At 44.3% G+C, this 25,830-nt stretch overlaps 1 protein-coding gene across 7 annotated transcripts in view; it reads left to right on the top strand.

Annotated features, from left to right (window-relative positions):
• The window catches only part of CAMTA1 (calmodulin binding transcription activator 1), an 826,942-nt gene extending 802,266 nt beyond the window's left edge, over positions 1 to 24,676 (top strand). For 3 of the 7 annotated variants that reach the window (XM_047724082.1, XM_047724081.1, XM_047724088.1), the window contains 8 exons: positions 4,039 to 4,226; positions 4,733 to 4,979; positions 5,816 to 5,887; positions 7,406 to 7,426; positions 8,872 to 9,065; positions 9,791 to 9,865; positions 12,491 to 12,521; positions 16,302 to 18,504. In XM_047724082.1, coding sequence (XP_047580038.1) covers positions 4,039 to 4,226; positions 4,733 to 4,979; positions 5,816 to 5,887; positions 7,406 to 7,426; positions 8,872 to 9,065; positions 9,791 to 9,865; positions 12,491 to 12,521; positions 16,302 to 16,484 — 1,011 coding nt within the window. In that variant the 3' untranslated portion in view covers positions 16,485 to 18,504. Of the gene's footprint in view, positions 1 to 4,038; positions 4,227 to 4,732; positions 4,980 to 5,815; positions 5,888 to 7,405; positions 7,427 to 8,871; positions 9,066 to 9,790; positions 9,866 to 12,490; positions 12,522 to 16,301; positions 18,505 to 21,388 lie in introns of those variants that run through there. The other 4 variants (XM_047724087.1, XM_047724084.1, XM_047724083.1 and 1 more) reach the window with 3 other exon arrangements.
• Positions 24,677 to 25,830: the final 1,154 nt, after the last annotated feature.

Below are 25,830 nucleotides of genomic sequence, written 5' to 3'. Positions count from 1 at the left end.
CCCTCTACAGCCCAATGTGGCAGGGGAAAATGTCCCATGAGAAATTCAGTAGGGTACAGGTCTAGAGAAATGCCACCGGAAGGAGGGGTCTGGAGAGCTCCTGTCCTGGCCGGCGTTCGCAGGGAGAGGGCCGATTGCGGAGCTGCTCCTCTTCGTCCCAGGATCCCCTTCCTGCTGCCTCTGCTGTTGGCACAGAGAGAAGAAGGTGGGGTGCGGGCCTCACTACGTACCTGCCCATCACTGCAGGTTGGGGAAGGCCTGCCAAGGAAATCGAAGAACTTGTTAGGAGATTAGCAACATGTTTCTGGAAAGGGCCAAATAGTAAATATTTTAGGCTTCGTGGGCCATATAGACTGTCATGACGATTGAATCTGCCTTTCTAACACAAAGGCAGCCTTAGATAATAACGAATGAGCGAGTGTGGCGATGTGTTAGTAAATATTTCTTTACGCAGACAGGTAGCCGGCTGGATTTGGCCATACCGCATGTCAATACTAAGCAATCTAGGACAATATTTATAAATGTAAACAAAATAATAAGTTACCAGACTCTGAAAATCCTTGCTGTTCACTGGAGCTCTCTGCAGCAAAGGAAATGTTCTCTGTCTGTACTGCCCATTATGGTAGCCACTGGTGGTCTCCAGAGCCAAAAAGGTAGCCAGTGTGACTCAGGAACTGGATTTCTGATTTTATGTAAGTTCGATTAATTTAAGTTTAAATAACCATTGGATAGCAGAGCTTGGTAGCAGCTGGCGTTGGCTAAAATGGGATTGATGCAGAAAATACAAAATAACCTGAAAAGTTCTACTTTACATTTTCACTGAGCCTCCAGAGAGAGTAACATTTTGCTACCTTAAGAGCATCTACCTATGAAAAAGCAATAGTCTCAAGAAGTATTCACCAAATAAAAAGACGATGAAAAATAATTAAGGAATTAAAGAAATAATGAAGTACTTCAAGCCAGAGTTCACGGAGCAGTGCACAGTAAACCAGCAAAACTGATACGTCTGAGGACTTAGTGACAGTGTGACTGTACACACAGCACTTGTGAAGAAGGGATGCTTGAAACAGAGGAGGAATCCTATTTTAGAACTAATATTCTTATTATTTCAATAAAACTAGGGAGGTAGGGAAATGAAGAAGGTGAAGGGTATGAAAGCAGCTCTCTTACTTGGGGAAGATTGTAAATTTTGTTCCACTTGTGTTATTGATAGGTAAGTGTAGGCCGAAATAGGCTTGTTTCGTGTGTCAGGTTAATAGATCGCATAAAAATAGGCTACAGAATTTCTAAGTCAGTGAAGGGGGGAAAGGGAATTGGGGCCCATTTGGGGAAAGTTCAGGAATGGAAAAAAGTAAAAATGAAGCAATAGGAATAATAAGCAGAAAACGTATTATAGGAATATTTTCAAACATGATTCATTCCCACTTTGCTATCTGGCAATTCTATTAAAAGATTCTCAGATTGGGTTAAAAAAAAAAAGAAGAAGAAAAAGAAGGCAAAACATACTCTATGCTCTTATAAAAGACAGAACTAAAATGAGATGACACAAAGAGTGAAAAGGAAGCCGTGGGCAAAGATAGAACAGACAAGTCAGTATAAAAAGAAAAAAAGATTCCAAGTACAATTCAAGGCAAATAGTATGGACGTATCATTTGTTGAGAAGGTACAACCCATCCGCAGTTGTGTAACTAACACAGCCTCTGAATACTACAGCAAAAGCCAGTGAGTACAAAGCAGTGTGGAATCACACTCAGTCGTAGGGTGAGACATTGACCTCAGCATCTGTCCGAGCGAGGAGGTATGGAAAGGAGATGAGAACCCAGAACAAGGCTATTAGAAAGCTGGCTTTCATAGACATATTTAATATCTGTGATGGATTTAATGCAGGATATGCTTGTATGTAATTATGCAGGTGGATGTGATTCATACACATAGTAAGTATACAGAGGATTCTTCTTTTTCTGTATCCTAGACAGATCCGTGAAAATTGCTCATATGTTAGAACACAACAAGAATTTAAACAAAAACCTAAAGCTGCACATTTATAGACTGTCTTCTCTCACCACAGCACAAGAAATTTAGAAGCAGATGATGTGACTTTTCAGGTCCTACTGCTTAGAATGTTATTATTTTGTTTAAAGTCATTTAAATTTCCTTGCCCTTTGCAGCCGGTGCAGTAAAGGCGCGTGTGTGGTAGCCCGGCGCGTGGCACGCGTCGCGATCCTGCGGTGTTCTCACACTGACACATGCTATAAAGATGGAGGACTTGGGGGGGCGGGCGACTGTAGAGTCATAGTCTTTAGTCTCCAGAAATACCACTTTGCTTTTAATCAAACATTTGGATACTTCTGGAAAAGGCAGCAGGCTAGGACTTCCTGCTGCTTGAGTCGCAAAGCAAGACACTTAAATGGAGGGCAAAGAAAGGCTGCGATATTTTTTTCATTTTTATTCCTATTACAAGAACCATTCTTGTTTGTTGAAAATATAGAAAATTACCCAGGATAAGTGTTTAGCAGCTTCCTGCGGTATACCTCACGTCCCATAAGGCTCAGCCCCTCCAAGTGCTCCGTGTAATGTTAGTGTGCCCCTTAGAGCTCTGCCATCAGCCCCCCAAAGTTTCCCACCCCCATTTGCGGTCGTCTCTGCTCCCGCCCCAGCCCTAGGCAGCTGCCAATCTGATTTCTCTTCCCAGAGTTCTGCTTTTTCTGGAAATTTCATATCAATGGCATCCTAAAATTTGCAGGCTTCTGTGTCTGGCTCCTCGCACTTAGCGTAGCGTTTTGGAGGTTCATTCACGTTGTAAGATAAGCATTTTGTCACCTTTGTATGGATCCTTTCAGGATCCTTTCACTTAGAAACTTAAACGGCTATTATTTCCATTTCTCTTGTCAAGAGAGACACGCAAGGAAATCTTTAGAAAACCGAGGCCGTATCTCTAAGTCTGCTGAAGTCCGCGGAGTCCGCTTCTCTGCTGGGCATGTGTTTGGGGCTGCAGGTGTGAGCAGCCTCACTGCCGTGCGTTAGTAACAAACGATTCATTTTTCTCACGTGACAGCAGGTGCAGCCGTTCACTGGCTCAGTGATGCCCACAGGGCCCAGACTTTCCCCTGAGCTTTTAGTTCCTTCTGGCGACAACTGCTCTTGATTCTCGTTGCTGTGCGGGCACAGAGTGGGGGCTGGCGCTTGTTGGGAGCCAAGGCAGGAAGGAGAGGGGACGAGCCAAGGGCATCGATACTGTTCGGCAGGAAAGCCAAAGCTTTCCAGGGATGCCTGGTGGCTCAGTCGGTTGGGGAGTCCACCTCCGGCTCAGGTCATGATCTTGGGCTCCGGGATCCAGCCCCGCGTCAGACTCCCTGCTCTGCGGGGAGCCGGCTTCTCCCTCTCCCCGCCGCTCCCCTGGCTTGCTTGTTCTCGCTCTGACAAATAAATAAAATCTTTTAAAACAAATTTTTTTAAAAAAGCTTCTCCCCAGACCCCGAAGCAGATGTCTGTAGAGTCTCTTTGTCCAGAAGCGGGTCACATATCCTCCCCTCCGTGTGCAGGAGGGTGGGGGGTCCAGCAGAGGATTATCTGACTGGTTCGCGCCAGCTGGGAGCCGGCCTCTCCGATGGGCTCATTGCTGCCCTCTACAGGACCGGGGGTCTCTAGGCAAGGCCAAGGTGGCGGGGACAGTGGCCTTCCTTTAGGTACCCTGTAGCGTCACCATGGTAACGTGACAACTTGCTGAAATGCTGCGCAGTCACAGTATCATTAAATGGCTGATCCGAGCTGAGAGCAGAGAGTAGGCACAAGGCAGAAGTTCTCTTAAGACTTTTGTATAAAGGTATTTGGCCGGATCACAATTAGGAGAGAATCAGGTCTCAGTGTATTTGGCTGAATTGTATAAAACCTTACAGTGATACTGGGCTGCACTGGATTGAGGTGGAAGGCCGCCCTCCCTTCGTTTTTCTTCCCCAGGGTAGGTGGGGTAGGGGGAGGGGCTGGATAACTCCTAAGGTTTCCTCTTAACCTGAGTGTTTTGTGAACTCTGGATTCCAGGTGAACATGATGACCTTGGCAGAGCACATCATTGAAGCCACACCTGACCGAATTAAACAGGAGAGTTTTGTGCCCACGGAGCCCTCGGCATTGGAAAGACCAGACACTGCCACCATCAGCAGTACCATGAGCTGGCTGGCCAGTTACCTAGCCGATGTCGACCGTCTGCCAAGTGCTACCCAGATCAGGTCAGCGGAAGTCCGTGGGCCACTGAGTGGCGCAAATGCCCGGGCTCAGCGGGAGGTGTGGGAGGCTAATTAGAGCTGATGAATGCTATGTAATAGGAGACCTCATGAAGGAAGGAAGGAAATGCTGGGGCAAGTTCCTTCACCACTTTTAGATCCTTACTCACGTCCTCGCCTCTTCCATGACTTTTCTCTCCTTGTAGCACTTGTGAGGTCATGTCCCATGATGCCCCCCCCCACCCAATTCATCTGAAGCTTCCTGAGGGCCGGATGGCATCTTCGGTGGCTTTAGTATTTAGCATAGCGCTAAACTCGTGATAGGCACTTAGGAGGAACTTGCGACCTGAAGGACAGTTAAAGTATGGAATATGTTTAGCAGCTGACAGGACTGAACGAAGGCACGTTCGTAATAGTGCGCAGTGGCCCTTGTCTCCTTACTCAGCAGTATGTGATGGGGATTGTGCTGATCAATAACCTGTCTCTCTCCCTTTTGTCTCCTCTTGTTTCAGAAGTGCATATAACGAGCCTCTCACCCCTTCTTCTAATACCAGCTTGAGCCCTGTTGGCTCCCCAGTCAGTGAAATCGCTTTTGAGAAACCCAGCCTTCCCTCAGCAGCAGACTGGTCAGAATTCCTGAGTGCGTCTACCAGTGAGAAGGTGGAGAACGAATTTGCTCAGCTGACTCTTTCTGATCACGAGCAGAGAGAGCTCTATGAAGCCGCCAGGCTTGTCCAGACCGCTTTCCGGAAATACAAGGTAAAGTAGAACAGAGTCCTGACGCAACATTGGTAAGATCGGGGACCACAGATGGAAGTCAGGATCATCCTAACTAGAACTTATGCCCCTCACTTTTTTTTTTTTTCTGAGTCTGTAGAATTGTTATTTGGAATTATCCTGCCACATAAAATTTTAGTAATAATTTTCAGAAGCTTTAGGGAAATTAACCAGTAGAGTGTAGTTAACACCATGTCAACTTATTCTTGGTAATGATGACAGATATTTAGTATTTAGTTAGTATAGAGGGAGTTGATACCTCTGCCACAAGGAATTAATAACCTAAAGTAGGGGTTCTTAAGGGACTGGAACTGACTGTGGGCAGCCCATGAACTCCTGAAATCTTGTGCTAAAGCTTGTGTGTGCATCTGTGGTGGGAGAGGGTCTGTGGCCTTCCACAGATTCTCAGAGGAGTCTTTGACCACCCCGAGAAGGTGTTAAAAGCCAGTACTCATCAAATCCCAAAGTCAGAGTAGTTGGGGTTGTTAGGAGAGATGATGGAAATCTCGCAGCATATAAGGGCAAGTAACACAAAATGTGATTTGTTAAATACTTGCAAAATGAACATTTCTAGACCTCCTAACATCCAAATATCATAGTTCTATTTAGAAGGAAGAATCAGATTTATTCTGTAAGTTCGTTTATCCTAATTTCTACTTGTAATTAATTACTACTGTATTTTCGCAAACGTGGGGACCTCAGAGAAGGTTATATAGGTGCGTAGTAATTCTACTCAAGTCTGAAGAAAGTTGACATTTCTTATACCAAATCGTTAATTCTTAGACTGAATTGGATTTTTCTTTCACTTTACCCTTCAGGGCCGACCCTTGCGGGAGCAGCAAGAAGTAGCCGCCGCTGTCATTCAGCGTTGTTACAGAAAATACAAACAGGTAAACCACAGCTTTGGGTCACAGTAGGAAGTACGCCTTGTCCAAACAGCAACAGAACTCTAGCGTGTAGTGTGGCCAGAGAGCGCTACGTCCAGCACCTGATTCAAAGACAGGCTTTGGATTGCATTAACCAAACACCAGAGGGAAATGTTCCAGAGTGGGGGGCAAAAAATGAACCAAAATCCCATCTGCTATTAAAGTGATGTGACAAAATAATTTCTGTTCAGACTGTTGGCCTTTTGGTATCATGACCACCAGAGATGCTGGTCTGACACAGAGAAAGTTATTTGTGTCTGAAATGAGGCTCTGTATTCCAGTAATTGTACCTGGAGTAATTGAAGGACTCCAGGAAGTCTGATGTGGTGATCAGAGAAGAGAAATAATGGCGGTTATCTTTGACCTTGAGCTATAGAAATGATCCACTCTCGAGCCACTCTCCTTTCAGCTTCTTCCCATCCGTTTTCAAATGAAGACTTGGAAAACTCTCTGAAAATCTTAAGAAGCCCAGAACATCTTATACGGCTTTTGCATTCCTTAGTTAAGAGATGCAGGAAGGATACCTAAGTGTTCTTTCACGCAGTATGACAGTTTCCAGAACACCCTGTGAGGCTACCTATCTGCCACCACGTGGGAAAGGGAACTAAAGTGCACGGGGCCCCGAGGAGGTACCGTACCTTACAGCCACATCATCTCATCACATCTGATCCTTACGATTACTGGCAATAAACAAGTTTATGTCCCCTTTACCATGAAGAGCTGAGGCTCGGAAATGAAGTCAAGATTAGATTTTCCAAACCACCTGGGTGGTTAGAAAATGTGAAAACTTGTCTACTTGAGTTTTGACTGGCCCATATGATAAAGTTCAGGCCTTTTAAGTAGATTCTAGAACCTTTCAGCAGACGGTGCTCTAGGTAGGTTTTAAACTTTATTACTTAAAGGAATAACACATGCTGAGACGGGTAGCGGTCCTGTGGAAGCGTGGTATTGTGTTCTCCTGTTACGAGGCAGGGCTCGCTTTGATTTCTCACACGGGTTGCCATGTTCTTGAGTTTCTCTCGGCTGAAGCCCTGCTAATGAAAGGGGGTGGGCTGGGAGGAGTCTTCGACTTCTAACCCATTGAGTTCATGATCCCAGAAAATGAAGGTTTATTGTGTAAACGCTGGCACCACGGTACCTAGCTCCGTCCTCCCGTTAGCACAAGTGAGACACACGAGGCTCCCAGTCTGTGGTCACAACAGGTGTTTATTCCAAAGCACGAGTCTTGATTTTGGTTTTGGTTTTTAAAATCCCATCCCAAAGAAGTGTTGTCTCCAACCAGGAAAACAGAAGGCATGATTTTTTGAAATACTGACAAGTATAAGACAAGTATTTTGGAAGATGGAAGGCATTAATGTAGCCAGATTGCCTTTTGGTTGTTTTTTTTTTTTTTTCCAGTTGGGAGTTTTATTGGTTCTGGTTTTTAATTTCCTTCTATTCAGCAATCTAACATTAATCTTGTATTTTCTGTTTCTCCCCAAGCTGACATGGATAGCCTTGAAGGTAATGACACCCAAGTCCCCTCACAAACCATTCCACCAGAGTCACAAACTTCACACCCATCACCAGCTATAAGAAGGGGCCATTAAGACGGCAGGGTCAGGAAGCAGGTGTCCTCCCCTCGCCGGGTGCCTAACCACAGTGCATCTCTGGGGCCCACACGGTTACTTGGTTGGAGTGGGTTTTGGCATTAACAGTCATCAGACATTTTCTTGGCCATGTCAGTCTAAAGAATCCGTCCAAGCCAATTCCCTTGAGCCCGGCCAGCGACTTAGCGCAGCTCCCTCACTCCTGCTGGGCCTGGCCCGGTAATTTCTGAGCGTGCAGTATGCACCGGCCAAGGGGAGGAGAACCACAGGAGCCCTGTAGGAGACTGCGCTGTCTTCAGAGATTTGGGGGCAAGTGAAAATGGAAAGCAGGTCAGACGAGACTAAAGAGGATTCTTGTGCGAGGGTCTTATGTCTTGAACATTCCGGGGAGTCCGCTCCTTCTCCTCACTCCAGCTTCCCCAGGCAGAGATGCACTTAGGCACAGGCGTTTTCTCAAGAGTATTTTTCCCCGGGATGGTAAGTTGCCTTCTTGCAAGCCAGGTGCTTCCTTGTGACTTCTTGTCCCCGGAGTCCTATTCCATTTCAGTAGTAGTTCGGACATGGCATTTCTTTAAATGTGGAGGGCTCTGTGTTCGTTAGTGCCTAGAGACAGAAGTGGAAGAGAACTCCTTCTCCCGTGCCGTCCTCCCTCCCCTGAGCAGTGCTGCCGCAGGCCGGCCAGAGAGCTGCTGGCGCCAGGTCCCGAGCTGGCCCCGGGCCTGCGACACTTGGCCCGCTTTCATGGCTTCACCCCGTGTCAGTCTGATGAGCGCTCATCTTTCTGCAGGTTAAATGTCTCAAAGGTGTCAGCGTTTCATGATAAGCCTTGTATTTGGGACCTTGCAACTCGGAAACGTGTCCTATGGAACCGTAGTTAGGAAGCGGCTGCCGACTGCTCTGAGTGGGCGTGTGTGTGGTGATGATTGGGGCGCATAAGGAAGGTTATTTTAAAATGCTTCAAAATTGGAGAGTAAATATTAATCTTGAACATTTAAGTTGCACTTTCTAAATACGTTTTTACTATTCCTGAATGTCTACGCGTATTGCTGTTTAAAAAATTTTTTTTTCAAGAAGGGAAAAATGTTTGATATTTTGGGGAAAAGCACATTAAAAGCAGTACATGGTCTGGAGGCAACCCTTAAACTAACATTTTGCATTTGGGGAAGGTAGGTGACAGTGTGCCTAGTTTTCCTCTTTGATGACTGAGCCCAAAACAGAGACTATGATGTTCAAGGGGGGGGGGGGAGAAAATGAAAAAAGAAAAAGATGTTTCTCTCCCCCCTTCCCTGGCACACTCAGAGGACACGGACTTGTGTGGCTCCTGTTGTTACTGTTGTGCTCGTTCTTGTTTCCCTGCAGTATGCACTTTATAAAAAGATGACACAGGCTGCCATCCTAATCCAGAGTAAATTCCGAAGTTACTACGAACAAAAAAAATTCCAGCAGAGCCGGCGTGCTGCTGTGCTAATCCAGAAGTATTACCGGAGTTATAAGAAATGTGGCAAGAGACGGCAGGCTCGCCGAACAGCCGTCATCGTGCAACAGAAACTCAGGTGGGTTGACCTCTCACTGGGGGGAAGCTGTCTAGGCAAGAGACCCTTGGCATCGTGGGGAGAATGGCCCTGCCCCGACGTTGGGGGTGACTCGCCTGGGGCGGGACTAGGTGCTGTGCCTGCGTGTGGTGATGCCCGTGCTGTCGGTCCCTCGGTGCTCAGCTCCTTCTCGTTCCTTCTCTCTAATCCGCACCCCCCAACCCTGGGTCATTTTGGTGTTCCCACCGACTTCAGCTGGGGTGGGAATCTGGCGGGACCTAAGTTCCTGCTCAGAGTGGGTGCTCCACTGGGGAGTCAGAATTGTAGCGTCATTGCACCGGAGCCCTCAGAAGGATAGTTAGAGCCGGCTGGGCCATCTGAGAGCGTGACAGGGACTCGGAACGCAGTGAGACACGCTCATAGACGTTCAGCAGAGTATCAGACTCGGGCAAGTCAGCTTCGATCCCGAGAAGGCCTGTCTAAGGCTGGAAAGCCTTCTTCCACCAAACAAGCTCAGGAAGGGTTGGGAAAGGACAGCTGGGGGTCCCCGTATGTCGCACGTGGGCCCTGTACCCATCACGGCCATGGGCGGGGCCGCACCCCCTCCTTCCTTCTCCGCCCGTGCTGTCGGGTTTGCTCCGTGAACTGTTTGATGAGGGGCCTCTGTCGCTGCTCACCTGTGTTCGGCGTGTGCGCGTCAAGCTTCACGGGACCTCCTCGTGACAGTCATGTTCCGGCTTTTTCAGGAGCAGTTTGCTAACCAAAAAGCAGGACCAAGCTGCTCGAAAAATAATGAGGTTCCTCCGCCGCTGCCGCCACAGGTAACCCTACTCGTCATCTAGACAGTTTACTCGTCATCTAGACAGTTTGCTCGTCGAGAGCCAGAGCCCAGCCCTAACCCTCCCGACCACGCATGACCGGCCGCAGCGCGACCCCGACGTTCCTCAGGGGGAAGGTCCCAGTCGCAGTAGGAGAGCAGACCTAACTAGGGCCCGAGTTGCTGCTTCAGGAACGGGGGGCCTGGCTCAGACCGCGTGGCAAGTAGCGGAGACTCACGCCAGTGACTTTCTTAGTCCGGGGGTGAGGACAGCTGAGTGGGACCAGCTTCTAATTCCCGTTTCTCTTCAGCCTCTTATTCGTATGCCACACGCAGCAGCTCCTCACTCCCAGCCCTGAGTCCTCCCCGGGAGCCCGGGAGCACCAGCAGAGCTCCCTTCTGGAAGCGTTAGAAAAGCGCACCCTAGCCAGGCTCCTGCTGAGCGCGGGTGCCCTCTGCTGGACGCGGCGGGAAGGGGCAGCCGTCTGCGCGGACGCGCGTGCGTTTGCTTCCGGCCTGGGCCTTCCCTGGAGACGGGGCAGCGTCCCACGGAGCCAGCTGAAAGGGTTTCTCTTTGTTTCCTCAAATTCGAGCTTCCTTTGTGAACACTAGGCTCTTCCCTTAGATTTGGGTGGAGCTGGTGAGATCGTTTGGTTTTCCTGAGTAGGTTAGCACTCGGGTCTGACATCCGTCCCCGCGGCCTTCCAAGCTGTGTTTCATGACCCTGTGCGGAGTCATTGCTTCCCTGCGCGGTTCCCAGAGCCCAGCTCTGGAGGGAGCTCTTTGATGTCTCCTTTCCTCTTCCTGTTTCACTGTACCTAGAGCCCGAGCCCAAGGGTCCAGATTCAATTCAGGTCCAACAGACGTTCCCTTTTACTTCAGTTTTTCTCGCTCCTAAACCGGTCTGCTTGCTAACTTGGAAACTCTTTGGGCTTTGAGACTTAATAGGCGTTGGCTGGCCATTTGTACTTTGACTTCTGTTAGCAAAAGAATTCTTTTCTATAATGTTAAGAAAAGGGGCACAGAGCCACACACGAACAGTGATACAAACAAAAAGAACATTCTTTAGGATATATCTGATATTCTCTAACTAGAATGCTGTTTGGAAGAAGCTAATGTCACTCCCTAGGCCTCAGCAGCCCACCTGTTCTCTACCACGCAGCGACAGGTCATTCCCTGTAATTAGCCGGCCAGCGAGGTTTCAGGACCGACACTCAGCTAGGAAGTCTTGTTAGGAAATCCAGATGAAAATATGAGGCACCTGTGACATAATCACATCAGTTCTAGCCTTCCCAAGGGCCCATCTCTCTTCGCTCCCACTTTGTCCCACCTCTGCCAGCAGGACAGTACTTGTAACCAAATAGGGAAGTTGATTCTCTCCATTCAGTGAAAACTCTGGGACTGCCCTAGACCCTTCTCTGGAGGCTCTCACATGTGCTCCCTCTCCCTCCTTCCTTGTTCTTCTCCGACCTGCAAAATGAAAAACACAGGAAGGCTCGACCCAGCCCTGCTGAGACTGCGTGTAATGCTTTCCTGGCTGATTTTATCTTCAAGAAAATTAGCTGTACGTTGCTCTTTTTTAGGCCACTCTGAACAAACCTGAATGTCCACAGGTCGCATTTTCCTTGTTGTTTCTGCCGGTCTTCTCCCCAGGCTCTGCAAACACGTGTAGGTAGTGCAGCCTTGGTCGTTATGAGCAAACGGACATAAAGTCCCACACTCCTTTTCTTCTCTTTCTCATCCAAAGCTGTGCCTTGTGTTTACACTGGGTGAGGTGAGCGGGTTAGCTACTTAAACAAAACATACGTGCATAAAAGGCTGCCCACTCTGCCCCCCATCCACAGTAGACTGGGCCAAGGAGTCTTAGCCAAGAGACTGGGCCACTCTTGTTTTCAAAGCTCTCTTTCTGTAAACCAGTGGAGAAGAAGCTCGTGATTACCTTTCTCAGGTTCATATTTGAACGAGTAGCAAGCTCTTGAGGGGGGCAAGAAGGTTTGTTATGAGGAGGACATCAGATTATGGACTCTGAATTCCCGTTCATTGTTTGGGATGAAATAAAGACCCCCGACTGGCTCTTTTCCTTACTTGCCCTGGAACAGTTCAGAGGTTAGGAGGAATGTGCAGGCAAATTTTATTGACCTCTGTATGCCCACTGTGTCAGATCCATAAGTCTCTTCCCATCCCTGGATCCTCAAGATCAATAGAACCTAAAGTCTGAGCTCCTCTTTTCCCTACGATGAATGTAGCCCTGGCTCCATTCTGGGGTACTGAATATTATTTTAAGAGAAACTGTCATGTGTCCTGGCCCTGAGAAGCATGAAAATAGAAAACCTCATATACACCTTCTCAGGAAAGGTAGGTAGATAATGGCTTCAGGAATCAATAAGAGATGTCCCATTTCTTAAGGAATTTGCTAAGTCATACAACCCCCACAGTTTTAGACTTCACGGTAAATCGGTGAATGTCCTACCTGCTCATTTCACATACCCCATCACCACTCTCCTTTCTTTCCAAAAAAGGAAGCACTTTATACTCTTTTTCTGTTGTTGTTGAAATAAAGCTATGTATAAGGTTTCTGTTGTGACCCTCACATGCTAATAGCTCTTTGGTATTGTTTTACTGTCTAAAGCCCCCTGGTGGACCATAGGCTGTACAAAAGGGTGAGTTTAGCTGCCTGCTAGCCAGTGTTTACCTTTATCTTCCATTTTCAATATTTTGCTTTTTGCTTGCTTGCATGGGGCTGCAGCCTAGGTATGCCAGTAAGTTTCACATCCATTTTGAATGAAATAAGAGAAAATGAAAACTAACCCTAATTACTAACACTGCTACATTATACAACATGGCGATAGTCACATACAGCAGATGAACAAATGCATGAGTGAGAGAAAGGGAGGCCCTCCTGAAACCCCGCAGGGCATGCTTAGAAGTCGGTGTTGAAACAAGGCTGCACCAAAAGAAAACATCCAGCAGGTGGTTCTTTGTGATTCACATAATTGGCCACAGTGAAATTCACTCAACTACTGCCACATCCAAATTTCTAAAGCAAGAAAGCTCACCAGGTGATGCTGCTTTTTTTTTTCCTTTTTTTATGGTTTTGTTTTTTTTTTTAATGAATCCATTTCTTATTTAGAGTTACTATTTCCCGGTTACCCTGTTCCTATAGTTTCATTTCTAAATCTCCCTTTCCCTGGTGCCCTGAGGTAAGTCAGTGCACGAAGCTGCTTTTCCAGAAGCAATGCAGGACACTCGTTAGAACACAGCGAGCAAACCTGACTTCCAGAATTTAACGGTAACGCTGAATAAAGACAACGCGGTGTGAAGTGCCTTAAGTCCATATATCTGTGTTGCAGGGAAGATTGGATGTTCCAACAGAATTTGTATTTTAAAGAAATGATAACAGAGGGGTATTTAGTAGACCCTGTCGGTGTCCTTGAGATTTTAGAATAGGATGCTGATTTGTAGGTAGGCCCAAGGAGCAGAAGTCTCTGTCAGACCGGACCAGAAGTCAGACTGTGCCGGAAGTTACAGTAAAGGATGTAGTGTCAGGAAATTGATTTAAAAGCCAGGAGTACCATTCACCAAAATCAAATCTGAATGTAGATGAATTTGACAACTTCTGTCTGACAGACTTAAGATCCACTTAAAAAATGAACACAGGCGTTACCTCTGCCCAGTCACCTGGGTTCAGCACCCTCCCTTCCCAGCCCTACAGTCACACTTGAGTCATGTGTACAATTCCTGAGAAGATACTGTAATTCAAGAAGTCTAAAACTTCTAATATTTCTGGAGCTAATATTTTTCATCCAAGTACACTTCTGTGGATGCTGACATTTTATTCATTATATCTTAAGTCAGAGGCCAACTACCTTTCCTGTAAGAGGCTTTAGTAAGATAGTAAGTACCTTGGGCCCCACGGTTGCTGTCACAGCTGTTCTGCTCTGCCATCAGAGCATGCGAGCACCCATAGATAATACGTACGTGAATGGTTATGGCTGGTGTGCCAATAAAACTTTATTTACACAAATATTCATTGGGCTGGATTTGGCCCATGGGCTGTAGCTTGCTGACTGATGATAGTAGGAGAATTGAGTTTTTATAAGTTCTTCCAAAAACAAGACTCTTATCTCTATAAAAGATTCCAAGTCTCACCTGGTTAAAATCATGGAGAGTCACTGAAAGAAAATGTATTTAAAAATACATAAATAAAGCAGCTACGCTGGTCTGTAAGTGTAACTAGTCAGTCGTCTTGGGCACCGGGCTGCTGTTCACAGTTGTCCCATGTGGTAGAGCTGGTTCAGAGACGTCTGTGTTTGAAACCTAAGACAGAAGGGGGACGCAAATCTCCATTTCCTTCTCTTTCTGTTCCCTCTCACTGGCTGTGTACATAGATAAGATTTCTTTCCACTTAAGAAACAAACAAACAAAACAACCTCCCAAAGAGCAGATGCATGCCCTAGGACGCAATTTAACTAGAAGTTGTAGTGTCTTGCATGTGCAATTATTACAGTCGCTACAAGGAGCCCAGTAAGAATCTAGTAAGAATGTTGCTTATGCACTTCTGTTAGCTTCTGGTATGTCACCAGTCCTTTTGAAGAGCGCATTTTCCAAAGGTGCTTCTCAACACCACAGTCCCTACCTTAGCTCCTTCAGCACCTGCTGCATTCTGTTGTGAGCTCCTAAAACTCCTCCCTGGGCATGGGAAGCTAGGAGCCGAGCTAGGAGCTGAGAAGCTCGGGTTCACCCTGGAGTGCTCCTGTTTCTCTCCCTGTGGCTCTAATTACCAGCAAAATCTCGCTCCCTCTCTGTTCTGTCAGAGAAGTCACAGGGGCGCTCCCTCCAACAGTCCCCAGGTTGCAATGACTCTCGGGAGGCAGAGCATTCTCGGAGGAGAGTTCTTATTCCTGGAATTTATGTCAAAGAAGTTAATACACTTACTCATTTACGATGTGGACCACACTTAAGACGTTTAAGGTTGATACATCAAAAGATAATACTTGAAAACTGAAGGAATTAAATTTTGTGGCGCAGTGCTTGCCAGACACTATTGAATTCTGCCTCCTGGAGGGATGAAGCAGAGGTTGTCTAGAAAGGCAGGTGACGTCGGTCATCAGAATGAAGGCACGATAGGCTAATTCCAGGAGCACAGCAATGAGAAAATACCACTGTCTTCCAGTTTTTAGTATTTACTAACACTAAAGGGGGAGGCTAAGAAAAAACCCCAGATCCCATTCACCGCATGAGCTCATTTTTGCTCAGCCTTTCCTCCAGGCTTAGCCCCTAGTTTACTGACTTAAAACAGTTTCCGAATTCTCAGTAGCTCTTGTAGGGATTTGTTTTGTCTTGGACACAATAGCCGTCCACTTAAGAGAAAACTTTTGTTAGGCACAGAGAAATATTTAAATGAATGGTCTTAATTATTATTTCAGTTTATTTAGGAATTCTACTTTCAAAAAAAAAAAAAGGTACTGGAGGATTTCTGAGATTGAGGAAGTCTTTGAGGGCACACATTGCTGAAAACACTCCTTTCCAGCGGGGTTTCGAATATATCGAACAGGGTGTTATTTAGTGTCCTAGCAGAAAACCCAAAGCACCTTGTATGTCAAGAAATAACAAATACCAGAATTACTTGACAGATGCATCCTCCAGGTACTGAGACAAAACAGGGCAGTCCCTCTTTTTCTAGCTAGAAAATGGCTTTCCACTTCTAAGATAGTTTTTTGTGGGTAACAGGAAGTGTTCTCACAGATCAGAGGAGACGACTCTCCGAGAAGCTATTCCTAGATAAATTCCTTTTTTCCCCTGGGATGATACTTCTGTGAGGGCTTTACCACCTAGAATAGTCACTGCAAACACTGTCCTACACAGTGGGAACTCTGGTTTTCCAGTAACTTGTCTTAGTGAGTTGCTGGCCTAGTACCTGTGTTCAGTAAAGGTGGGCAGAGCTACACAACTTAAATAAAAGAAACTTAATTGGAGGAAGAAGAGGTAACACTTTCTGGCCACAAAATTTTAAGCAAGGGATTTTCTCTGTATTTGACAACTGGGTTTCCAAACTCTTGACTTTGCCAGATGGTGCCAGTTTTCTGGGTAAGTAGTGATTTCGGTGCTAACTCTTGAGAGCCGTCCTGTGAAATCTCTTCAGTGGGTCATTGTCAAGATCTGCAGGTTACACTTGACACTTTCTGCTTTGTGGTATATACTTTAATCCAAGGGACGATTCTCTGACGATGCCTGGAAGGCTCCTGGTTATTGGAGAGAAGTAGGCAGTGCTCTAGGTCAAGCACGGTGACATCACGCTTCCTTAGTTAAATAAGACAAGAGGCGTAGTTCCCAAGCGGCCCGATATGTCTTGTGCGGAGTAGGAAATGAATGTGTGGGATGTGTCATCATGGATGTAATTCAAATATCCAAAGTAATTTTGTCTTACTTGCCTCTTTTAGGAAATGAATATTTTTGGAACACAGTGGTGTGTGTTAAATTGCAGACAACATGCTCTGTGTCATTCTTATTGGGCCTCTCTGTCTTTTTTGTTTTGCAATCCAAATGAGATTTCTGGAAAATGGCAAGATCTCTCTTTTCCTAAATTCCCCACGAGCTATTGCAGCTCTCAGAGCAACAGGTAACTCATCAGAAAGCCGCATCTGGCTGCCCTGTGTATTTTTGACGTCCAGCATTGCAAGAATATACCTGCTGAAATCCACTGACTCATGAAACATTTCTCTGGCTGAGCGTTCCTCAGTAGATGGAATGAAGCCGCTTTGCCTTATGCTTTACCCACGGAGCCATTGTTTGCTACAAGTTTGGAACCAGACCCGCTCCATGTGTTCATGAATTCTCATTGGACGTCTGACGGGAATAAACCCTGTGGGCTTTGCTGGCTTTCAGTGCTGTTGCTTACTACATCACTTCGGTACATTAGAATGCAACATTTGGGTTTTTTGTTGTTGTTTTTTCTTTGTTTTTTTTGGGGGGGGGTGATGGATTTGGGGGGGGTTGGCATTTTGTTTTGTTTTGTTTTTCTTGTTGTTAAGACTGCAACTGTATCCCAAGGTGGCGATTCTTTTCAGCCTAGGACGCTCGGGCAAGTCCTGGGGTTGTCTCCCATCCCTGTTGAATGGTCACAGGTCAAAGTCTTGCTATCCTAATTACCTCAACTCCAAGCCAGTCCTAGGAGTACCGTTTTCCACGGTGCTGACCGGAGGCTGAGAAACGTTCTCCTTGCAGCTCTCCGTACGGTAGTGAGAGCCATCGAGCTACAGAAGTTCTACTCTCTGTCCCGGTTAACTGTCTGTCCCGTCCCACGGAAGGCTGCTTTGCCTGTCTTCTGCGGGGTGAAGTTCAGAAGCAAGTGTAATTATAGTGGGGTTTGTTTTTAGATGACCAGGACATCCTTAGGTTAGGTTCTCTCTTGGCCCTGAGTGAATCTCGCAGGTATAACTCCTTTGGAGAGCCAAAACCTCAGTAAGCATTAGCTGCCTGTAGATAACACGCACCACGCGACGGAAGTCTATCAAACATCTGTATTCTAGTTCTATGAATACGGTGACTGGATTTTCAAGTATAATTCCAGCTTCAAAAATTCTGGTCTCTGTTTGCCAGTAAGTGTACTGAGAACAGTAGGCTCTTAATACAGGTAGTATCAACAGCGGTTAAGTCCGTTGATGTTGGTTTGGGACCATAAAATAATTTTTTTTTTCTCCACTGAATTTTTCAGTTGGGTGTTTTGTGTCATGTGATTGCAACATTTGTGAGATGTCATCGTAGTAAAAGATGGATAGAAAAATGTAAACTCTTTTTTTTTTTTTTTTTTTGGAGAATGACAAGCAGGAATAATTATTACAGAAGTATACTCCTTGTAGCACATTTTGGAAATATAAATAACAAGGAGAAAAACCCACAGGTAATAACACCTAAACTTTTATGACCTTTCGTGGTAGATGTATGTGTAGTCAACATGGGCCTTTTAGTGGCAATTCATGTCCTGGCAGAGATAAGGCAACCACAAATTTCTGTAACTATTTGAAACATCTGTTTTTTAAGATTTGTGAAGAAAAATTAGAGTATCAAATGTTCTAAGTTACCTCGGTGATAGAGTTAATTGTTCTGTTTCTTTAGCAGTAATATACCAGTCAAGCATTACTTTCTGTCCAATTGACATTTGACATTAAACAAAATAAAATAAAAAATTAGGCACCTGTAGTCTGTCCTAATAATGTACCCTCCAGTAACTTAGACCTCCATTTGTGACTTCAGTAGGACAGATTATGACGGTCTCTCAGTTTCATCTAAACCTCGAGAGAGAAATTGACATCCGCATAGTCTGCTGATTAGAAATTGGAGGAGGATTAAATGCTTCCCTTCCCTTGATTCTTATTCCCGCTATTTTCAGACCTCTGGTCCATCTTTATAAAATTGTTAAGTGCATTTTAAGTGTAGGAATTTTTGTTCTCCCAAACACTGTAGTAAAATCAGCATAAGGTCTCATAAAGGACAGCATCTCAGAGTTGAGGAAACGTAGTTGTTAGGAATAAAGGTATTAATTGTTATCAGTTTTCAATACTGTACTCCTCTCCTCTCATGCCACAGAGATTGTCCAAATGCCTTTGGAAAAACCAATACCGTAACTGGGTTTTGTTTTTTTTTCCCATTGTTTTGTTCTCCTGACCTTATATTGGAGGCAGCGGGGTAGAGAGGTGAAGTCAGACAGGCCTGGGCTCAATTCCCCACTCTGCCACTTGCTAACTGTATTACCTGGGGCACGTTGCTTCATTGCTATAAATCTCAGGTTCTGCACTTATGAATTGGAGAGAATGGGAATGTGTCGGGAGGACTAAATGAGGTAACGAATACTTAGCCCGTACAGCCATTGGAACAGAAGCCTTCTCTTCCTCTTCCACGATCTCCTCCTTGAACATCTGATTAAAAAAAAAAAAAACCTATGCCACTGAAGCCATTTGGGTATCATTTATCATGCTGACGTACTGTAAAAACTTCATCATGAAACTGAGAACCAAGTTCTCCACCATAGCTCGGGGGTGATGAAATCCTAGAAATCAGGGCATCTCCTTTTTCCAGCGTAGAGGATCATCGCCACCTCTGTGTGTGGGCATGCATCTTGCCTTACCTAGAGCCATGCGAGGCTATCTATTGCTAGTTCATAGCAGAATATTCACATGGTGACTTCGAAACCTCATGAAAACTTAGTTAACTTTTTAATTAGTTTCAAAAGAAATTGCAAAAACAAAACCAAAAACTGCAAAAACTAATGTGACCATTCTAACTAAAAGAAAAACGTTCAAGGTTTACCCACTATGATCAGCAGATGATAGCTTCTTTGGAATGAGACTGTATGAAACATCTCTGGTTTACAGTTCACTCTCTTTCTTCTTCCGTCTCGATGATGAACTTAATATTTTTAAAGCATTCCTCTTCACTCTCGAAAAACTGTGGATGGATATCTGTGTTTATGCTGTCAGGTTTTGAGTTCAGGGTTCTTCAGGTTCTAGACATCTCATCAGTGATGGAGTCACTGTTGCATATCTGTGAATGAGTTCTGTACTGGTGCAGAAATAAAATGTTGTCTTTGAAGTGGCATGCACATTTTGCGGGATTCGCAACAAGCTCTGCACAAGTACAGATATTTGCATGCCCAGAAGTAGAGGTGGCATCGGTGCATGCCTTGCATTTTTCCAGCCAGAGGGCTGTTAGTATAGATTTTGCATGTTTAAAAATTGAACACACAATATAGCATGTTTCAATTTTTAAAAAGCCATTTATTTATCAAGTCTGCATGTCCAAAATTAGGGACCAATAATGATGCACAATTCTGCACTGTAATATGATCCAAATTTTCCTGAAACTTAATAATCCATGGTATATTTAATTACAAAATTTGAAACTAAACAATACCCGGGTCCAGTTGTGGACAGAGCAATGTCAACGTGTTCTAAACGCACCTGCTGAGGAGGAGGGATTTAACAGTTTTGAAGATACACTGTTGATCAAGCTGGCCCTGGTGTATTTAGTGAATAAATCAGGCAAAAACATGATAATTTTTTTCAGTATTCACGATGATAAAATAATAAAGCTTTTTTTTTCTGAAAGAGAGCAACTTCTCTCTGAAGAGATTGTATCAACTTTGCAGAATACTCAGAAATGATTCTGCTTGGAGGTGGTAAATATATTGTTTTCTTCAACTGCTATAATAGCGTATGTGTCAGGCCATTGAATCCCAGATATTAACAACAACTTCCTACTGCTTTTCAAAATGTTTTCTTCCCCGGAGTGTTAATAAGAATCTATTTAGAAAGTAAACTGGCATTTGTTTTAAGATAGAATCTGAATTGACCGGTATCACTTAAAAGATAACAGCAGAAACCTTAGCCTTGGAGAATCAGAAAACTGTGTTTGGGGATTACTGACCTCTCTGTAGGCCCCCAGGAGAAAAACAGAAGAGCCTTTTTCTTGTTGCGCTGTTGAGGTATAGGGTATATAGGGTAACCGTGTCCTGAGAAAACAGCAGCTTCTGTTTGCTGAACCCATCCTCCCACACCTGTTTTAGGAAACAAATGTTATCACAGGGTCCGCAGAGCTCACGCTGCCTGCCGTGCACCGCACGTGCTGCCTTCGGGACTCAGACCCTGAAGTCACACTTGCATTTGATCATTTTGCTGTTAAGGCAAGATCTCAATTATTTGTCAATAAAAGGAAATAATCTAGCTCACAACCTCTTCCCGGGCACCCCACCTACGTCAGGTGGCCATATTCAAAACCCAAGACAAAGTTCTATATTGAAAACTATAGACCAGAGAGGATCGGTAACACATAATTTGCTGATGTGAACTTCCCATGACTCTGCGGACAACAATTTCATTTAAATTTGTTCACTACAACATGTTTGATAAATAGAGCACAGTGGTACGCCCCCTGTTGCTGTCCATCTGGGAGCATGGGGGGAAGTGACCCGAACATCTTAGAAAGTTACAGTGTGGAATGGGAGGAAGGTAAGGAATAAGGAGACTCAGAAAGACTGCGCGGTGCACGAGCGCAGTGGTAGGGCCGTGCCGGTCCGACGGGCTGCAAGGTACCTTCCGTCTTGAGTCTGTGAGCAAAGCAGTTCAATCCCCGGGAGTGTCAGAAGCGAAGCAAGTGTGTGTGCAGTTTCCCTAACGTGCCTCCCGTGGGACTGCCGGGCATTCATGGTGGTCCCAACAGGCTACAAAGGAAAGCTAGGCGAACAGTTAACTTTTCCTAAGATGAGCACGTTACCGTCACACGTAACTTAAGGCAGTCGACTTCCGTTTTGCTTTGTGTTGAGAGCACTTGCTACAGAGCAGAGTTTCAGGAAGGGACGTGTCTTTCTCTTGAGTATTTCCCCCAGCAACTTAGCAGGAGTTTCTTTTGCCATCAGTCTTCCAAAGGGTTTTTGTCTTGGTTTTTCACTTCGGAGGGAACGGTCCTGCCCTTCCCCTCATCCGGCCACGGTTTCGCTATATAGCTATCACCTGGTGTTCTGTTTCTCTTCCAGAGTGAAAGAGTTGAGAAAGGCCAAGGAACTTGAAGACATACAGCAGCATCCCTTAGCAATGTGACATTGCTTTTCAGACTGTTTTCATTTCTGTTTTTAGCAGAGACATGCAACGACACACACACGCACGCACACACACGCACACACACACACACAATCCCTCTGCAGTTTTGGGGAGATCAGCTGCAGGATTTTAACAGGAATGTGTTGGTCATTGCATTTGCACTTTCATGGACAACTTTTAATTTGATCAGCAAGACATCTTGGAACTCAATCTTCTGTTGGATCATGGGAAAACAAGACACCACGAGGAATTGAAAGAGGCTTCCTCTTCTTAGGAAGAAGCCGGTTTCCTTCTCATATAGGGCTGTATTCAAACATCGTGTGGAACTGTACAAATATTTATACCAAAAATATAGACAAGCAAAGGTGGGGATGCACTAGCAACAAAAGAGAATGCTGCTCCTGCACCTGTCAGTTACTTCCAAGAAGCTGAATCTTTGGGATTGATTCTCAGTGGAGGGCTTAGATCATACAAATCTTTATTGGGTCCGTGTGTTCTCATTTCCTTCACTGATCTTATTTTATTTTAATTTGTGTTTGTTTTAATCTCTACAGCACACTTAATGCAACTTTTAAAATCTGCAGGTTTTTAATGTCTTGTGGAAATTTGCAGAGGGGCGGGTGTGTGGTAAACGGGTAATGCATGGGAACTAATGAGAAACAGCTTACAGAGTTTAAATTTATTTTCTTGTCCCCACCACCTCCCAAGAACCTGCGAGTATAGTGATCATCTTGTCCCTTTTGTCATGCTCAGCACTTTAATTTTTGGGCCTTACTTTCATGTGCAATGAGATTTACTTAGAGAATTGGTACAGCATGGAGCTTTTTTTAGTAACCTTGGAAACTGTAGTCATTCTAAGGAATCATAAACCTTGCCTGGACATTTGCCACCTAAAAGATCAGTGTGGTGCTGCGTTCTGGCCAGTAAATTCCATATTTTTGGCTATAATCTCATCCAAACTGAGCAGTTTCTGTGTATATATAAAAGGTAGAATCGGAAAGTGAGAAAATATTTGAAAGGGATTATATTAATTGCTAAATATTTTATTCACAAAGGTCAATAACATGGCAAGATAAAATTATTTGTATAGTTTTGTCTGAACGAGCGAGAAAAATGTGGATGTATTGTTTGTATATATTGTATATATTAAAACAAAGAGATATGTGCATGAAATCAAGAAAAAAGAAATGAACAAAAGCAAAGCATTAGTGGCTATGGTCTGTAAAATGAAACAAAAAAAAACTTTATTTCACTATAAGAGTACTTTATTTTAAATGTTCTTTAGAAGAACATTTTGCTAAAGCATGACTAAGCTGCAAAAAACAAAAAACAACAAAAAAAGAGCTACTGTATTTAGACTTAGGATAAAAGGCAGAGTAACATTACTTAAAAAAAAAAAAAAGGATATGTTTACATTTAATTTTGGCTACCAGGAGTTTATTTTATTTAATTTTAAGTTTTTTTGCCAACGGTGCCAAGTAATGTGAATGCTAATATTGCTTAAGAAAATTAAGTTACTTTTGCTAAACAGATAATCATAAGATGAATCCGTATATAGCTTAACACCATCCACTCACTCCAACAAAGAACACTTAGAACGATCAAAACCTGACAAAAGAAATCGTATGACAAGTAGGAAAACGTCTCACGTTTTTCATATCTCCTGCTGGAAATCAGAAAATGGAACAAAAATTGCACAAAAAATAACTAAAAATTTAAAAGGGTTGTCATGGTCTGTTACTCTTTCCATATAACGAGGAGCCAAAGAAATCTGATGCTTTTAAAAATTAAACTACTAACGTTAAATTGAGAGAATAAAGTTCGAATTTGCTGATGCCAGTTTAAAATTCCCAGGTAAAGTTTCAGGATCAGTTGGTGTGAAGCTGAAGTGATAGTTTTTGTTTTGTTTTCTTTTTCTTGGTTCTGGCTGCCAACTGTAAGTTAAAAACTCAAGGCTCGTTGTGAAGCCTAAAAATATTCACAAATAAGCTTTTAAACTGGTGTCTTTAGAAGGAAGGTAGATACAAAAAGATTGTGGTAAAAACTGGGGTCAGTGCTCTTGGTGCCTTTTCTATAATTGTACTTGTTTTTTAATTACTTCCTTTCACTGCCAACCTCGGATTACTGTACAGTATACGTCTTACCGCTTGTGATCAGCTTTGACAACAGTGACAGCCCCACAACCAGTAGCCACCTGTACATTTGTAAACTGACCTGGCTCTATTTTGTTTTTAAATGTGTGGGTTATGTTGCAGCTGTTGCACTCCCCTCACCCCAAATACCTATTATTTTAAACGGTTTGACCTGTAGGAGGACACTGAGTAATTTACAAAACACACAATTGTATCCATAAATGGGAATAGGAAGGTGAAAGCCAGCTCTTTCAGAATATCCCATATTAGAACTGAAATTAGATACGTTTATTCCATTTATTATGGTACAAATAACTGATCTTTTGACAAGAGTAATGACCTCAGTGGATTTGCTTTAACCCTCACCTTTGTTTATTTATTCATTTATTTTTTTTAATGTCTCCCATGCTACATTATTAGCCGAGTAAGTTAGAAACTTCTGGAAGATAAAGACTTAACATAGAATTAGGAGGGTTCTTACGGAGGGGATAGGAAGTAGGTTCAAAACCTACCGGTGTAGCCCACCAGTACAACTGTGAATCGTAGGTGAGGTACGAATGCACTTCCACTGAAACGAAGCATTTCTGACCGCTTTTCCTTGGTTGTGAATCTTAATTTTGAATATAAGATGATAGGTAAGCGCAGCTTTCTTGGATAATCTGAATTCCCAAGTGCCAGGAGTAGGACTTCATTATAAAATTAATAGCTAATCTTATTCTGTCTCCTGAAGATTTAATTGCTATTCTTGTTACCCATTTGAAATCAGCTGTACTGTGTGAACGAAAATAAAGACAATAAACCGAACCCCTCTCTGGCTGCACGGTCGCTTATGGCAGTTCCACACAGTAGTTGGCGCCCAATGGGGGGTCCCCGAGACTTGCATGTGAAACTAGTCTAGATGTCTTCTTTTTTGTAAGTTTTATTTTTGTAATTGTGCATGTGAAGCATCATTGAATCAATGGATCTGTTGAAGAACTCAGCTGCTGGAAACCATGCAAAATGTTTTGAATTGCCCTTAAAATATGGAAAATGTTTTCTGAATGCTTTATATTCTTTCTGCTGTAAATTAAAAATGAAGAAAATTTCCCCATACTATGTGTGTGCTTTGCTTTAACTTTACCTGATACTGAAATCCGGGGTGACCAGCCTGTTTCAAACCCAGACGAGATCACTTTCATGGATTTCCTTAGATCTAGAGACAGTGTTTTGTCATCAGCTATTACAGAGCTTCAGACGTGTCCATAAGAGAAAAATGTCTTAGTAAGCCACTGCCCCTAGAACACTTGCTTTTCTCAACCGTCTTCTCAGGCACCGCTCAACATATCAGTTACTTGAAACATAGAGACGCCAATCTAAATCCACCACTGCCGCGAAAATCCTCTGCTGCTTTTGAAAAGGCATTTTCCAGCTGACTACTAATACGCATCTTCTCTTCTGAGAATTCTGTCATCATCTCCTTTCCTTTCACTGCAGAGTGTCATCCCGTCTCCCTGGTAGTCCCTCTTCCACGGAGTCTGGTGTGGATGCTCCCACCAGACCCAGTGGGCAGGGTATCTCCCACCTCCGCCAGGCCCCGGTGGTTTGTAAAGCCCACTGCATTTAAGTGACATTCTCTTTTCTTGCTTATCCTCACTCTTTATTCTGTCTTCTTTTCACCTGTACCCCAACCTGCCCCTTCTGGTCGGGCAGTGCAAACCATGTCCATTTCCGCTGCTGTCCTTGGTCATGTTTGTTCATCCCTTGCCTGGAGAGTTTTCTTCCTACTTACCCAACTCAAATCCCACCTCCTCCGTGACACTCTTGTTTATTCTAATACACACTAACATCTCCCTTTTCAAATTATTACATCGACAGTGGGAAAAGACAGTTTGGTATTTAAGGATTTTAGTTTTCATTTCTCATCTCATCTGCCGGTTGAGCTGGCAGCGTTCTGCAGTGTTATGGGGGTTTTTTTGTTTGTTTTTGTTTTTTTTGTTTTAAGGTAGGCGTTGTCTACGTTGGTAGGAATCCTCCCAGTAACAACTTTAAATACACGGCAAAATAACTCACTGCATTTGGATCTGTGCCTCCGCCCGCAGCCGACCAGAAGTTGAGGACCTCCTCTGTGCCGGGGCCCGGTAATGCAGAAATACGGAAACGAAACACAGCCCCTCATGGCCAGGCTCCCGTAAACAGACTGTAGTACGGCCTGTGCAGTGACAGACGAATCACCCACGAGCACGCGAAGAGAGGGAGTCCAACCCTAC

The sequence above is a fragment of the Lutra lutra genome, chromosome 4 (genome assembly GCF_902655055.1).
Source record: "Lutra lutra chromosome 4, mLutLut1.2, whole genome shotgun sequence".
Lineage (NCBI taxonomy): Eukaryota > Metazoa > Chordata > Mammalia > Carnivora > Mustelidae > Lutra > Lutra lutra.
This window is presented reverse-complemented; position numbering and strand designations above follow the sequence as displayed.